Raw genomic sequence first — 17,611 nt, 5'->3', positions numbered from 1 at the left:
CGTGGGTTTCCTCCGGGTGCTCCGGTTTCCTCCCACATGCCAAAGACTTGCAGGTTGATAGGTTAATTGGCCATTATAAATTGCCCCTAGTATAGGTAGGTGGTAGGGAAATATATAGGGATAGGTGGGGATGTGATAGGAATACGGGATTAGTGTAGGATTAGTATAAAATGGGTGGTTGATGGTCGGCACAGACTCGGTGGGCCGAAGGGCCTGTTTAAGTGCTGTATCTCTAAACTAAGACCACCAGTTGAGATGAATTGGGGGCCAGGGTGTAAAATCTTGCCAACCATAAGCATCAGTCCAAACACAACTATTTGTTTCTCTGTCTGTTTCACTGAGTATGCCCACTGTGGCAGTAACCATCTGAATCTCTCTACTACTGTCACAATTTATCCTGTTCATTCCAGCCCATGGGTCAAACTATGCAATGCCAGCATCATCAGTTTGCCTTTTTTCACTCTTATTCAACTGGAGCGTTTGAAAGTCCTGGGGTTCCTACTGACTCAACACATTCTATATAGGCTCTGTCCATCAGAGAGTATATCCATCACAGATTCTGATTGATGTTGCATGCCATACTGTACCAGCAATACTTGAATCAGTTTATGAGAGAGACTGGCGATCAATTATCCTCTTGAACTAAAACTCTGACTGCACAACAATAAAGCTTTCTAGAGATCAATACTGCTGCTCGTGTAAAACCTATCACTGTGAAGAATGTGTGTCGATGAGCAGAATTTAAATCATGAAATAATGGTGCCCCATTAGCCCAGCCAGTACATCTAACCTGACTGATCCACACAGATCAGAGTGGTTCCAGATTTGATCTCCAGCCCAGGCTGAGTAAGCCAATTTGAGCTTAGACATGGTGGGGGCTCTGGCCAGGCCTCAGTGCTTCTGGGTTAGGGAAGGGGAGGAAGGAGGAAACAAACAAGGATTCCCACTCCTCCCAATAGCCACCTAAGTGCTACAGGTGCACACGTGTCAAGTTTTTGTGACAAGGCTCACACGGGAAGAATGAGACACACACAGGAGGGCAATCTATTTCCGTTAAATCATACTCCAGGGCAGAACAAAAACTGACAGGTCTAAAATAAAATGTGAAACACACTGCTGACCTGATTAACAGTCCCCATTAGTTGTGGCACACCAAGATTTAACAGGCTGCTGTGCAAGGGTAACCCTAAGCAACCACTTAATAATCGGAGCAGTTTTCCGCATCATGTGTGGACAATCCCGTTTTCTAGAGTGTTCAAATGGACAAACTGTGTGTTATGTCATGGTAGCTTTTTTTCCTTTGCCTTTGAGACTGAGATGTTTTAATGTTCTCTGGGAACAGGATGCGCGAGCAACAAGCCTGTTCCTAAGCAACAGCAAGAGAGATGCGGTCACGTGCCATATTGTATCAGTTTGACGGTGTAAAGACTGGCTAGAAGCAGTTTGATCTGGCAGACCAGCGAAGCATGCTCCTCGAAGGATTTGTGTCTCAGCAGAAAATCTACATTGGCCTACAGATTTTGTTTCACCTAAAGAGGAAAAGACTCCTGGAAAAGAATCTTTGCATTGTTGGAGGTAGCAAATTCCTTTTTACTTCCAGTCTCTGCCACAGGAGTGACTTCGTTGCCTTTTGTGCTTCCGGGAGTTCTAGAAATTGAGTAAAGTTTCTACTGATAGACTAATTCAAAATTTAAATAGACCTGTTATACTCCTTATTGAAAGATCTGTGTGACACCTACTGCAGCCGAAGTGCCTTGAATGCCTATCCATTGCAGACTGCTCATCAACTCGCCTGGAGACTTCGAGTAGCATCTGACTATTTGACTCTGGGACACCTCACAAATCCAGGAAAATAACCAACCAGGACTTACAATCCAGTTGTTTTATTATTCCTAAGAAACAGTTCTAATTTAAATCATTATTTTAGAACAGGTTAACCGTTGGTTTTTGAATGTGCGCGCATGAGGGTTAGGAGGAATAAGAAGTTATAAAGTCTTTTCAGACATAGATTTATCTCAGTATTGTTTAAGATTTAGTTTATTAATAAATAGTTAATTTGCTGTTGTTTAAAGATACCTGGCTTGGTGCGTTTATTCTAGAAGTTAATAAACTGTTTACCTTGGCTAATTTCCGGTCTGTGGGAAACTTTAATAATATGCTGTGACCTGTGGGGTAATGGCACTGAACTGACAGTGCATTACTCCCACCTCAGTCGTAAGAGGTATAAAAACAGAAAATGCTGGAAATACTCAGCAGGTCAGGTTCCTTCAGAATGCTGAAAGAGGAGGGGAGGTGAAGATGTGATTGGTGGTGGCATCACACTGGAGATGGTAGAAATGGCAGAAAATGATCTGTTGAATATGGAGGCTGGTGGGGTGGAAAGTGAAGACAAGGGGAACCTAATCTTAGTTCTGGAAAGGAGGGGAAAGGGTGAGAGCAGAAGTGCATGAAATAGATCGGGCACGGTCAAGAGCCCTTGTCAACCACGGTGGGGGGATATCCTGTCACTTTAACCCATCTCCCTCTGAACGTGCAGCACTCGGTTCTCTCATGTCGTACCCTAACATCGTCATCAAGCCTGCTGACAAAGATGGTGCCGCTGTTGTCTGGAATACTGACCTTTATCGAGAAAAGGCTGAACGTCAACTCTCTGACACATCCTCTTCGCTCCTCCTGGACCATGACCCCACTACCAAACATCAAGCCATTGTATCCAGGACCGTCAATGAGCTCATCTCCTCGGGAGATCTTCTCGCCATGGCCTCCAACCTCAGTTCCCCAACTTCTACCCCCTTCCCAAAATCCACAAATAGGACTGCCCTGGTAGACCCATTGTTTCAGCCTGTTCCTGCCCCACTGAACTGATTTCTTCCTATCTCAACTCTTTTTTTACTCCCCTTGAGTCTCTTCCCACCTACATCCATGACTTTTCCAATGTCCTCCATCACTTCAACAGTTTTCAGTTTCCTGGCTCTCACCGTCTCCTCTTCACCATGGACGTCTAATCTCTCTACACCTCCAACCCCCACCAGGACAGTCTGAGGGCTATCTGCTTCTTCATTGAACAGAGGCCCAACCAGTGCCCTCCTATGCCTGGCTGAACTTGTTCTCATATTGAACAACTTCTCCTTCAACTGCACTCACTTACTCCAAATAAAAGGTGTTGCTATGGGTACCCACATGGGTTCTAGCTATGCCTGTCTTTTTGTGGGATATATAGAACATTCCTTGTTCCAGTACTACTCGGGCCCCATCCCTCACATCTTCTGATGACTGTATTGGAGCCACTTCTTGATCTCGCCCTGAACTGGAAAATTTCATTGACTGTTTCCTCACCTTCACATGGTCCATCTCCCTTCCCTTCATTGATTTCTCTTTCTCCATTTTTAAGGATGGGCTTTTAACCAATGTTCACTACAAGCACACAGATTCCCACAGCAACCTGGACTACACTTCCTCTCACCTCACCTGATGCAAAGATTCAAGTCCATTCTCCTAGGTTCTCCCTCAGTTCAGAAGATGCAACCTTCCATACCCGCACTTCCAATATGTCTTCCTTTCCCCTCAGTCGAGGATTCCCCATCCACCACCATGGTTGACAGGGTCCTTGACTGTGTTTGATCTATTTTACGTACTTCTGCTCTCACTCTTTCCCCTCCCTCCCAGAACCATGATAGGGATTCCTTGTCCTCACCTTTCACCCCAACAGCCTCTGTATTCAACAGATCATCCTCCGCCATTTTCACCACCTCCAGCGTGAAGCCACCACCGAGCAAATCTGCTCCACCCCTCCTCTTTCAGCAGTCCGAAAAGGCCGTTCCCTCCGCGACAGACTGGTCCATTCCTCAGCCAGCCCCAACACCTCCTCATTTTCCTATGGCAGCTTTCCATGGAAGTGCAGGAGATGTAACACCAGCTCTTTTACCTCCTCCCTTCTCACCATCCAAGGCCCCAAACCCTCCTTCCAAGTTAAACAGCGATTTACTTGTACATCTTTCAATTTAGTATACCGTATTCACATCTCATGACGTGGTCTCCTCTACACTGGGAAGACCAAACGCAGACTGGGTGATCGCTTTGCAAAACACCTCTGTTCAGTCTGCAAATGCGACCAGAGCTTCCTGTTGCTTGTCATTTCAATTCCACACCTTGCTCCCACTCTGATCTTTCTGTCCTTGGCTGACTACAATCTTCCAATGAAGTGCAACGCAAGCTTGAGGAACAGCACCTCATCTATAGAATGGGCACTTTATAGCCTTCTAGACTCAACACTGACTTCAACAATTTTACATTGTAACCGCTGTCCCCATTTTTTTTTTCTTGTTTTTTTTCGCTTTTTGTTTTCTCCCTCGTTTCTTTCTTAAACCCTTTACTTTGTATTTGGATGGCTATCATGCCATTCACACCTCATCCAGCCCTCTCTTGTTTCTTCACGTGTCCCATTACCACTCCCCTTGGATTTGTATCATGTCTTCACATTGAGGATACGCTCCATCGTGTTGTGTGGCACTACCACCGTGCTAAATGGGATAGATTTCGAACAGATCTAGCAATGCAAAACTGGGCATCCATGAGGCGCTGTGGCCCATCAGCAGCAGAATTGTACTCAACCACAATCTGTAACCTCATGGCCGAGCATATCCCCCACTCTGCATTACCATCAAGTCAGGAGACCAACCCTACTTCAATGAAGAGTGCAAAAGGGCATGCCAGGAGCAGCACCAGGCATACCTCAAAATGAGGTGTCAACCTGGTGAAGCTACAACCCAGGACTACTTGCATGACAATCTGCATAAGCAGCATGCGATAAACGGAGTTAAACAATCCCATAACCAACAGATCAGATCTAAGCTCTGCAGTCCTGCCACATCCAGTCGTGAATGGTGGTGGACAATTAAACAACTAACTGGAGGAGATGGCTCCACAAATATCCCCATCCACAATGATGGGAGAGCTCAGCACATCAATGCAAAAGATAAGGCAGAAGCATTTGCATCTATCTACAGTCAGAAATACCAAGCTGATGATCCATCTCTGCCTCCTCCTGAAGTCCCCAGCATCACAGATGCCAGACTTCAGTCAATTTTATTCACACCGCATGACATTAAGAAACGACTGGATACTGCAAAGGCTATGGGCCCTGACAACAATCCAGCAATAGTACTGAAGACCTGTGCTCCAGAACTTGCCGCGCCCCTAACCAAGCTGTTCCAGTACAGCTACAATGCTGGCATCTACCCGACAATGTGAAAAATTGCCCAGGTATGTCCTGTACACAAAAAGCAGGACAAGACCAACCCGGCCAATTACCGCCCCATCAGCCTACTCTCAATCATCTGTAAAGTGATGGAAGGTGTCGTCGACAGTGCTCTCAAGTGGCACTTGCTCAGGAATAACCTGCTCAGTGATGCTCAGTTTGGGTTGCGCCAGGGCCACTCAGCTCCTGACCTCATTACAGCCTTGGTTCAAACATGGACAAAAGAGCTGAACTCAAGAGGTGAGGCGAGAGTGACTGCCCTCGACATCAAGGCAGCATTTGACCAAGTATGAACATCAAGGAGCCCAAGCAAAACTGGAGTCAATGGGAACCAATGGACTCCACTGGTTGGAGTCGTACCTAGCGCAAAGGAAGATGGTTGTGGTTGGTGGTCAATTATCTCAGCTCCAGGACATCACTGCAAGAGTTCTGCAGGGTAGTGTCCTATGACAATATTGAAAATACTTTAGTAAATACTTTAAACAGGACTCCTTTCAGTGTTAAGAGAGCAGCTGATGCTCATTATAGTTTTGTATTTAAGGGCTGGGTTTTTGCCCAGTTGGGGAGCTGCCTCTGGACAGAGAGTTAGTCCAGAAGGAAAGAGTGGGAACAGATGTTTGGGCTGAACTATGAATTGCCAACAAAACAATTGTGGATCAGAGATGGTCATCGGCATCCTCATTTTGGTAACTGGACATCTGCCCATTTAACATGGTAGCAGAGGATTAATTTCAATCTCTTCAGGTGAGAATACAAAGAAAAAACATAGCTTCTTTCTCTAACCAAAGCAAGGTTCCTGGTGGCTTTCGAGATGAAATGGCTGAGTCACACTGCAGGCTTTCGAACTACCATGTCTTTTCAGAATTGGAACCATATGAACAATAGAAGAATGGGGTGAAAATGTGGACTCTGGTCACTTCCCTAACCAAGTGGAAGCAGGGGTATGGGCTTTGGCTTTGTCTTTACCAGGAAAAAGCAAGATTAGAAATAAAGTATTTTCGGAACTGAACGTTACTGACTTAGATACTGAAGAGGGATTGCCAAATCTAATACAATTCATGGACAAGATTTGCAAAAAAGTTGATTTGTTGGAAGCCTATGAGGCATGGTTGATTTTTGATAAATTTAAGATGGACAATCAGTCCATGGAAGAATGTGTCATGGAATTTGATTGCTATATAACAGACTATAAAAATTCAGTCTAGAAATTCCTGAGTCTATCCTTGCATTCAAATTGTTAGATTTTGCACAGATCACTTCTAGATAGACTTTTGGTTTTGACAGGGGTTCAATTCCATGGTAAAGATTCTCTTTGAGCAAATGACTGCAGCGCTAAAGACATTTTTGGGAAGACCGTCATTTCCAGCTACCTTGTCACAAATTGGAAATTCTGCAGTGGTAGAGAATGGAGGACTCCATGATTACTGGCTCTCAAAATCAATAGGGGCTTAGTCACAAGCACTTGTACAGAGAGAGAGTTGCTTAAAGACCTTTTGAAGTGGGTCGCATTTATGACAAATCTATGGATCGAAACAGAAGACAAGGTTGGGATGATAGCCGAAGGCGAATGAATCCCAGAGATGTGTGGGGAGTGGTTAGTAAGTGTTTTCGGTGAGTCTAAGTATCACTATGCAAGGAATTGTCCTAGAACCAGGAATAGAGTATTTGAAGTGACTCATGAGACTGACGGTTCTGATGAATATGATAATGAAGAACGACATGACGACCATATTGGTGACAGAAAACTTGAGTCGGGCCATGAGCATTTTGGTTGCCGATTCATTCAATTGGGCGATATTAGATATTGGCTGCACCTCAATGGTATGTGGAGTCAATTGACTGAACTGCTACTTGGAGTCCCTTGACAAGGCAGATGGAAGTAAAGTTAGAGAATACGAAAGTGTTACTTGCTTTAGATTGGAGACGATAAAACATTAACATCTTTAAAGAGAGTGGTCCTCCCGTGTGAAATAGCAGGAATGCATCATTTCATCAGCACTGATGTGGTTCAGAGTGACATACTGCTGTTGATGAGTAAATCTTCGATGAAAAAAGCGAAGATGAAATTGGACATGGAGAATGACAAAGCGTTTGTCTTCAGTAAGGTGGTAAATTTACAATTCACCTGGATCAGGATATTATTGTATTCCGTTGAGGAAAAAGTGTTTCTCGCCGAGAATGTCCAGTAGTATTATTGACCTCTGGCGACAACAGTCTGGCTAAGAGGAGAATTATCTGGAAGTTGCACAATTTGCTCATCCTTCATCGCAGAAATTAAAGCTACACTAGAGGATGCCAGAGTTGTGGGTAAAGAATACAACTCTCTTGTTGAACAAATCACATCTCAATGTGACATGTATTAAGTATCAGAAGACACCACCACACCTGGTTGCGAGTGTCCCATTAGCTCGGGAATTTAATGAAATGGTGACTATGGACCTGAAAGTGTGGGACAGAAATCATGGTATTTATCTGTTGCATTTTGTCAATATAGCAACTAGAGGCCTTTTACCCGACCCGAACCAGACGGGACCCGACATGTGTCGGGGTCGGGTCGGGCTGGACACACACGGTAAGTGGTCTGCTGGTAAGTATTAAAAATAAAAAACCTTACCTGAGCTGGGAGTCCAGGACGAAACTGAGTCTGCGCAGTGAGCGAGTGACGTCACTTTGATGTCTCGCACATGCGCTGCAGCTTCTTGCAGGTTCAGTGTCAGGAAGGTAAGTAAACAGATGGTCGGGTCGAGCTTGGTGCAGAATCGGAGTGACGCTGGCCGGGTCGGGCTCGGGCCCGCTGTGGTTCGCTCTGGTCGGGTTCTTTTTCCCGACCTAAAGCAGGCCTCTAATGGCAATTAGGTTTTGCATATCTATGGTAAACGAGGACAAACGGACAATAGTGGATAAATTTATGGAAAAGTGGGTTGGTACAGGTCTTGGAATGCCGGCAAAATTTCTGACAGATAACAGAAGGGAATTCGCAAATGACGAGTTTAGGGACATGGGTGAGAACTCAAATATTGTAGTTATGAGCACTGCTGTAGAAAGCCCATTCAGCAATGGATTGTGAGAGAAATAATGGGATAATCGATGATGTCAGACGTGACAGAAAATTTTAGTAATCCACCATGGGAATCAAACCATAAAAGCACATTGTTCGCGGGTACTAGGAATGCGTTATGAATTTTCGAACACCGAAAACATGGGAGAAGGTGATGATCATGAGGCACCATCTACATCTCATACCCATGCATTCTGCGATTTTGAGCCAGAGGGGCGGGATCTGAGACATCAAGATGTAGATACCGATACACGTACTGTTCCGGAAGAACAAGAAGCCATCTCATCCAGGATCAGTTGCCCAAAGCAGGTTCCAGGGTGGTGTACCGGCCAGCAGGGTCCGATAACTGGAGGGAGGCTCCAATAGTTGGATGAGCAGGGAAGTCTACAGGAAAATAATAAAATTGGTTAAATGTCCAAGAGGAGGGACAAGTAGTGAAGGCCATGGAATGGCAACCAGGAGTTCAAGAATGGAGAACGAGAAAACGTAGCTCCAGTTCAGATAATGATTCAGGAGATGCATCTGCGATTTGAAAAAGATTGCGTACTGTGGAAAGGACCTCCTAGTAAATATTTTGACAGGGATAGTCCAGAGAGAGCTCAACATGAGAGAGGTTGCAGCCTGACAAGGCAACTGTGCAGCCTAGATAGTGGAGAACCTTCTCTGGATAAGGTCAGAAGCAGAAGTCCCCGTGATCGGGAAGTGTTTGTAGCCACTAATAGGTTAGAAGATAGGGCGATAAGAGGAATTAAACTGAGAGAGTTAGATAGTTGGAAAGAATTTGGGGTATATTCAGGTTGTGGATAAGGACTAACCTGCTCTCACACAGATGGATCTGCACAGAAAGTCCTACCAAATGGGACCTATAAAGCCAAGGCTCAGCTGGTGGCCAGAGGAGTGCTTGGGGGATAAAGATATCAGGGTAGACTCTCCCACAGCAGGAAAGGTGATTTTTTGAGTCTTTTTGGCTATTTTAGCAGCTTATTCTTGGAGGTGCAAGTCCATAGATATCAAAGCGGCTTTCCTTCAAGGTGACCTGCTTCAGAGGGAAGTGTTTCTACAATCTCCGAAGGAAGCATCAGATACAGAAGGGAAGTTCTCGAAGTTAAATGTGTTTATGGGTTGAATGGTGCTTCCCGGGTATGGTATTTTTCGGTGAGGGCAGTTCTGTTAGTTAGGGCATTCACAACTGCAAGCAGACCCTGCAATGTCTTACTGGTACTATAAATGGAAAATTTTCGGGTATCTTTATGACGCATGTGGACGATTTTTTTGTGAGGTGGTACTAATGAGTTTGAAAAGAATGTTATTCATCGAATTATGGCAGAATTTAAAATTGGCAGTCAAGCTTCAGGGGCTTTTAAATATGTGGGTTCGGAAATAAAACAAGGTGAGTCGGATGTAATTTTACATCAACATTCTTACTTGGAAAATGCCACTCCCATCACATTTGGTCGCAAAAGATCGGGACAGAAAGACACAGCTACATACAAGGAAGAAATGGAACAGTCGAGGAGTCTTGTCGGACAGCTCAATTGGTTAGCCACACAGACGAGACCAGATGCATGTTTTGATGTGCTAAAACTTAGTCTTGTGATGAAACATCCTAAGGTTGAATACATCCTGAGGGCAAACAAAACATTTAAAAAAAATTAAGTGTATGCTAAAGTTCCCTGCTTTGGGTGATCCTAAAAATATGAAATTAATCGCTTTTATGATGCCTCACATGCAAACCTTGGTGATGAACTTTCCAGTGCAGAAGGGTTTGAGATATTCCTTGTGGGAGAGAATGGGAAAAATTGCCACTGGCATGGGAGGCCAAGAAAATAGGAGTGGTGAAGAGCACACTAGCCGCTGAAACTCTTGCACTCATGGATGCTGTTGATATGGCGTTTTATATTTGTCCAAGAGCTTGGAAGAAATGGCATATAAGAGAGACTGAAAAGACAATACAAATTGAAGGTTACATAGATAATTGATCTCTATGGGATAAGATACATTCGATAAAAAGCATAAATGAAAAAAGGCTGAGGATAGACATAGCCAGTTTGAAGCAGATGTGGGAAAGGAAGGAAATCCTAAGCTGAAATGGTCATCAACTATCAGACTGTTTCAGTAAGAGAGATGCCTCTACTGAAAAGTTGACGATGGTTCTGGAAGGAGGATATCTCGCGATGCAACGTTTGGGAATCTAAATTTTTTTTATATATAGTTTTGTATTTAAGGACTGGGTTTCTCCCCAGTTGAGGAGTTGCCTCTGGACGGAGAGTTAGTCCAGAAGGTAAGAGTGGGAACTTGATATTTGGACTGAACTATGAATTGCCAATGAAACAGTTGTGGATCAGAGACCGTCATCATCTTCCTCATTTTGGTGACTGGACATCTGCCTGTTTAACAGCCTAGGCCTAACCATCTTCAGTTGTTTCATCAATGACCTTCCTTCAATAATGTCAGAAGTGGGGAGGTTCACTGCTGATCGCACAATGTTCAGCACCATTCGTGACTCCTCAGATACTGAAGCAGTCAGTGTAGAAATGCAGCAAGACCTGAACATCATCCAGGCTTGGGCTGATTACTGGCAAGTAACATTCATGCCACACAAGTGCCAGGCAATGACCATCTCCAACAAGAGGGAATCTAACCATCTCCCCTTGACATTCAATGGCATTACCGTTGCCAAATCCCCCACTATCAACATTCTGGGAGTTACTATTGACCAGAAATTGAACTGGAGTAGTCACATAAATGCCATGGCTACAAGAGCAGGTCAGGGGCTAGGAATCCTGCGGCGAGTAACTCTCCTCCTGACTCCCCAAAATCTCTCCACTATCTACAAGGCACAAGTCAGGAGTGTGATGGAATACTCTCCACTTGCCTGGATGGATGCAGCTCCAACACTCAAGAAGCTTGACACCTTGCAGGACAAAGCAGCCTGCTTGATTGGCACCCCAACTGCAAACATTCACTCCCTCCACCACTGACATACAGTGGCAGTAGTGTGTACCATCTACAAGATACACTGCAGCACTAGGGCGGCGCAGTGGTTAGCACCGCAGCCTCACAGCTCCAGCGACCCAGCTGTGGTTCTGGGTACTGCCTGTGTGGAGTTTGCAAGTTCTCCCTGTGACCGCGTGGGTTTCCACCAGGTGCTCTGGTTTCCTCCCACAGCCAAAGACTTGCAGGTTTATAGGTAAATTGGCCATTGTAAATTGCCCCTAGTGTAGGTAGGTGGTAGGAGAATAGTGGGGAAGTGGTAGTGAATATGGGATTAATGTACGATTAGTATAAATGGTGGTTGATGGTCGGCACCAACTCAGTGGGCCGAAGGGCCTGTCTCAGTGCTGTATCTCTCGAACTCACAAAGGCTCCTCCGACAGCACCTTCCAAACGCGTGATCTCTACCACCTAGGACAAGGGCAGCAGATGCATGGGAACACTACCACCTGCAAGTTCCCCTCCAAGCCACACTCCATCCTGACTTGGAACTATATCACTTCGCTGTCACCGAGTTAAAATCCTGGAACTCCATCCCCAACAGCACTGTGGGTGTACCTACACCACAAGGACTGCAGCGGTTCAAGAAGGCAGCTCGCCGCCACCTTCTCGAGAAACAAATGCAGGCCAAGCCAGCAACGCCCACATCCCATGAACAAATAAACAAAAAAAAACAAACTTGCTTTCAGTGTTATTTCAGTTATGTGCGTTGAAGTCTGGATAAACATGCTGTGAAATGAGTAAGATTTATACAAGCAAATAAGCAAGCAAACTGGCATTTATATCGCACACTAGGCTTACTGCACTAACACATCAGAGTGTTAGCCCAACTCAACCCCTGCTTCAGCTCATCTGTTGCTGAAACTCTCATCTGTGTCTTTGTTAACTTTAGACTTGGCATTCCAACATGCTCCTGGTCAGATTGCCATCATAAACTTAAATTTAAGCTCAACCAAACTCTGCTGCCTGTATCCTAACTCATATCAAGTCCTTTCACCCATCACACCTGTGCCGATTGACCTACATTGGCTCCTGGTTGAGCAACGCTTCGGATTTAAAATTTTCATCCTTGTTTTCAAAATCCCTCCCGATCCCAATAACAACCTCCAGCCCCACTACCCTCAGCTATCTGTACTTATCCAATTCTGGTCTCTTGCACAATCCCTAGTTTTAAATTGCTCCATTATTGGTGGCCATGCCATCAGCTACTGAGGTCTTAAGCTCGGGAACTCGCTGCTTAAAATTCTCTGCCTCTCTACCTCACTTTCCTACTTTAAGATACTTCTTAAGAACTACCGCTTTGACCAAGCTTTCGGTCATCTGAACTACTATCTGCTTATATAACTGTTAAGTTTTGTTTACCGACACTCCTGACAAGCGCCTTGGGACATTTTACTATGTTAAAGGCGCAATATAGGGCTTACAGTGCTAACAGAGAATTGGGGGCCAAGTCATACGCAGCTGGAACTGTGTCGCTTACCTTCCTGGGAGTTTTGATATAAAGGTGATACAACCACTTCAAGACGGCAATTCTCGTCATCATCCCTGTAACTGTGTCATGAAGATGCCGATCAAGCACAAGCACGATTCCATCTAAGTCAAGGGCCTCCTGAGAACGGTCTATCCTGTACAAGTAATAAGCAGGTTTACCAACGCGTATTAGAAAGGTAGAGGATGGGGAAAAATCAGCTGCAATGTAAGAGGAGCTATACCATATTAGACCGTGACAACCTGACAACTATACGATCCTTACCACGCTCACTCAGGATCACCAAGATTAGTCAGTGAGCTACAGACTAGAAAGGTTGCATGCTTTATTTTTCATTGGTTACGCTGCTTGTCCAAGGTCAGCTGAAGCAGCTTTGGAAAATGTGTGGAACCAGGTTAGCTGTCTGCTTATGATCTGGGTTCACATGAAGAGTGGGTGCTTTGTCATGGCCCCAGAGTCAGTTGATTCAGGATAGAGCTAGAGTCAGTGCCTTCAGGAATAGAGAAAAAGGATGAAAAGCAGAAGAGAGAAAAAAATGGGAGCACCATATTATACACAGATATAGAGTTAAATTCTGAAGGAAGGTATTATCTTGAATCAAGACTTTAATGAAAATAAGTTGGGATGTTCTACTCTAATGAGGCATGAACTGATCCAGACTGCGCTGTAGTGATGAGGGAGATAAAAGTTAAAACAAAGACCTTTGCAAGGCAATATAGTTTTATGTAGCTCCGTTTCTGGCTGTAGATTTATAGTTGCAGCATCATGAATGCCAACAGCAATGTAAATATCTGTAGCCAGGAGACCAGTCTAAGCTTTGTCCGGACTTCAAACAGTAACTTAAATTGGGATTAGAGGAGATTAAATGGTGGGCTCAGCAACCCAATTAATGTTTCACCTACATGGAACAATTCACAAAACACTCAAAAAAAAATCCCTCCATTTAAACATTAATTCAAGTGAGATTAATTTACACTGTTCGGCCCTGAAACTGTCTGGCTAACATTAACTTGGCTTCTACCAGCAGTAAATGTGCAGGCAAAAGGCACTAAATCCACTCATACTCATCCCTTCCAGTAGTTTTTCCTGTTCTATGAAGCCCTCCCTTTTCAGTGCCCCAGCTTACAAAAACGGATAGGAAAACATCTTCTGGCCATCTAGACTGGCCCATGGCGCTGTGATGCCTTATCCATCCAGTCAAGAGACTCCCTAACCCTCTCGGTGCCACGCAGTCTTCTGGGAGAGGCAACACACTAGATCAAATGCCCGGGGCCAATTATGGGAAACTACACTATTGCACAGAGAGGGGTGGGAAAAGAGAGAAAAGTGAGAGAGAGAGAAATTCAAGTTTTGAATGTTGAATGATATGGCCAGTCTATCACAATGGGGAGACAATTTACTGAGTGTGCCATAGGAGCCAAAATACGAACACTATGAGCACAAGACAGGAAGGGGGCCAAATAAGTAAAATGATAAAAGGAGTGCATGCCAACCCAGCAATAAGGGCAGGAAAACAGCCTCAACCTACAGACAACACACACAAATGTGCGGCACAGTGGCGAGCACCGCAGCCTCTCAGCTCCAGCGACCCAGGTTCGGTTCTGGGTGCTGCCTGTGTGGAGTTTGCAAGTTCTCCCTGTGACTGCGTGGGTCTCCTCCGGATGCTCCGGTTTCCTCCCACATGCCAAAGACTGGCGGGTCGATAGGTAAATTGGCCATTGTAAAAATCGCCCCTAGTGTAGGTAGGTGGTAGGAGAATTGAGGGAAGGTGGGGATGCGAGATGGAAAATTGGATTAATGTAGGATTAGTAAAAATGGGTGGTTGATGGTCGGTGCGGACTCGTTGGCCGAAGGGCCTGTTTCGGTGCTGTCTCGCTCTATGACTCTATAAATATCTGAGCGTGCTCCTTTCACAGTGGTGACCGAAATAGATTCTGTTCACCCCTTCACCACTCAGACAGAGTCCGATGTGTAATCAACAAATGAGAGGTGTGATATACCAATCCACAGGACATCTTCGAGATCTCAGATTTATTCTATCAATATCTTGGTGTAGAAATGATCCTTGTCTGATTATTCATCTTAAAATTCTCAATTATTGGTACTTCAGAGTAAGATTGAGCCAATTCTGTTCCTGCAGAGACAGTTGCATTTATTCGTACATATTAACACAGCCACAAGCTGATCCTCTAACGCAGTCCTGCTGCATGCATTCATGACACGTGTTATAGCGTGTTTGAGTAAACAAGCAGCTCATTTAATCTAATTGAGGGCACTGCACTCATAAAAATGGCAACTCCGAGGCAAAAGTCAATGTGCTCACGAGGGAAATGTGTCCTTGTAACTAGACAGTTAATCGACATACCTGACTACATTCCCTAATCTGTCAGCCGTGGCTCAGTTAGTAGCACTTTCCCCTCAGAGTCAGAAGATCGTGAGTTCAAATCCCACTCTGGAGACTTAAATATATAATTTAGGTTGGCACTCCAGTGCAGTACTGAGTGAGTGCTGTACTGTTGAAGGAGCCATCTTTCAAGTGAGCCTTCAAGCTCATCTGCTTGCTCAGGTGGATGTAAAAGATCCCAGGGCACTACTTCGAAAAGCAGGAGAGTTCACTGAGGCCCTGGCTGATATTTATCCCTTAATTAAGATTACTAAAAAGCAAATTATCTCATCATATTGCTGTTTCTGGGAGCTTGTGTGCAAATGACTTTGATATTACACACATTACACTTCAAAATGAATTCATTGGTTGTAAAGTGCTTTGGGATGTTCTGAGGTTGTGAAAGGTGCTATATAAATGCAAATCTTTCTTTCATCCATTTTAGTGATACATTCATCCACAGAGAGCAGCAGAGTGCCCAACAGTCACACCGAGACTAAGAAAGTGCCCCACACTCCCAATGTAGGGGATCTCACGAAACCTCCAGAAAACCCGAAGATAAACCCGCCAGATTCACTCAAGGCCATCAACCAGGGGATCTCTGGTGTTGCCACTTGCTGAGAGACCGTGTGAGAAGAGCCGGGCATACTCTCACAGTCTAAAAAAAGTGACTGTTGTCCAAGCTTTTCTGCACAGACATCAGAGTACAGAGGCCTGAGATGGGATGGACACTCTGCACTACAATCTTATGCTGAATTATTTTCAGTTAAGACAAGTTTTAAACACACCACTTGATGGTGGAAGAACTACTGAAAACATTACTTCATTGAAGCCTGGCACATTGACGATTTGCAGAGGGGCAACAGCAGTACTGCAGGATGATTTGAAACTTGCAAATTTAAGTTCAAAGGACAGACTCAGTTGAACTTTAGTTAATTTTGCAAAAAAGGAGATTGAGGAGATTTGGGACTGAGAGGCAGAGAAGATGATGTAGATAGAAACCAAGTATTTAAATTGGGCTATGTGCCCAGCACTAGAGGAACACAGATGAGAACCCTCAGCCCACAATAAAAGCAGGGAACATGTGGAACGGACTCCCAGTAAAAGGTGATCAGGTACTGTGCTGATTAATTTTTTTTTTACACATGCTCCAGATAAATGCATGTTGAGGAACAGAACTGGTGATTGTATAAATGGGTATAGACTCAGATGTTCCATGGTACTGGAAGGCTTCTTTGTTGTTAGGGTGGGGAGTATTTCTGTCTCCCCCTCTGATTACATATAGTTATGTGGAAAAGGCGGGGGAATAAGACAAAGTGAGTGACCATTTGCGAGAGTCAGCACAGCCACTATGGGCCAAATGGACTCCTTCTGTGCTGCAAAGTTCTGTAATTCTTTCAAATCAAATATGCCAAAATGCAAGAGTTCCAACATTCTTAAGACTGGGAAAGAATTGGAAATGGCATCACAGACAACAATCAGGAGAAGGAAGAAGACTTGCATGATTTCTTGCACCACTGAGTCACTTGGATAGGGGCAGGTGAAAGACAAAGAAAGAGAAAATAAATTAATTCTCAATAATCAGTCACTCTGACATCAGGTTATAGAGAAGCATGGAGAAGCTGGGAGACAGGGCTATGGGGCAAGGATGTGAAATACAACATCTGGAATTTTATTCAATTACCACCAAATGAGGAAATAATTTTAAAACCCACTTTTAACCTCCAAGGGGTATTTGAACCCCCACCTCCCTCCCTAACCACTTGTGCCTCATGCTGGCCAACAGGTCCAGGAGCACCAATAACTCCTCAGTTAGCGTGGCATCCTTCCATCTATGAAAGATGTTGGGCACACAGCAAACAATCCATTTATGTGGGGTGTCTTCTCTTGGTGCACCTTTGCTAATGGCCGTGAAGGCCAATCCTTGAGGCAACTTCTGCCCCAAGTGCCACACATGAAACTGCCAAATGACAGTTGTTTTTGGCATTGGCGCCTGTTGCCAAGCTATTGTAGCCACTGGTCATTGCAATAGTGCAGGCCAGCACACAGGATGCGTCGCCATTTCCCTCTTTCACCAGCTAAAGTCTCCCAGGTGTAATAGTCAACGTTTAGGGCCTTCATGTCACACTTGCAAGTATCCTTATAGCAGAGTTTTGGGCGCCCCACTAGTTGTCCGGTCCCAGCTACCTCACCATAGGGAAGGTCCTTGGGTCAGCCACTGTTTTCCATCCTGTGAATGCGTCTGATCTATCGAAGCCACCTGTAATGACAAATGCCAACTCACTTGGGAGCTCTGCCTTTGACAGGACTGCCACATTTGTGATATTGTGCTGCCAGATTATACACAATGCGCCACAGACAGCGAAGACAATAGTTATTGAGCTTCTTTGCCTTGTAGCTGTAAGCCGTCCATGTTCCACAGCCATACAG

General features: G+C 44.7%; 1 protein-coding gene across 3 annotated transcripts in view; it reads right to left on the bottom strand.

Annotated features, from left to right (window-relative positions):
• vac14 (vac14 homolog (S. cerevisiae)) overlaps nucleotides 1-17,611 on the bottom strand; it is a 444,921-nt gene that overhangs the window by 313,592 nt on the left and 113,718 nt on the right. For all 3 annotated transcript variants that reach the window (XM_068049759.1, XM_068049760.1, XM_068049758.1), the window contains exon 12: nucleotides 12,790-12,934. In XM_068049759.1, the coding sequence (XP_067905860.1) occupies nucleotides 12,790-12,934 (145 nt within the window). The remainder of the gene's footprint in view (nucleotides 1-12,789; nucleotides 12,935-17,611) is intronic.

This window comes from Heterodontus francisci, chromosome 17 (assembly GCF_036365525.1).
Source record: "Heterodontus francisci isolate sHetFra1 chromosome 17, sHetFra1.hap1, whole genome shotgun sequence".
Taxonomy (NCBI): domain Eukaryota; kingdom Metazoa; phylum Chordata; class Chondrichthyes; order Heterodontiformes; family Heterodontidae; genus Heterodontus; species Heterodontus francisci.
This window is presented reverse-complemented; position numbering and strand designations above follow the sequence as displayed.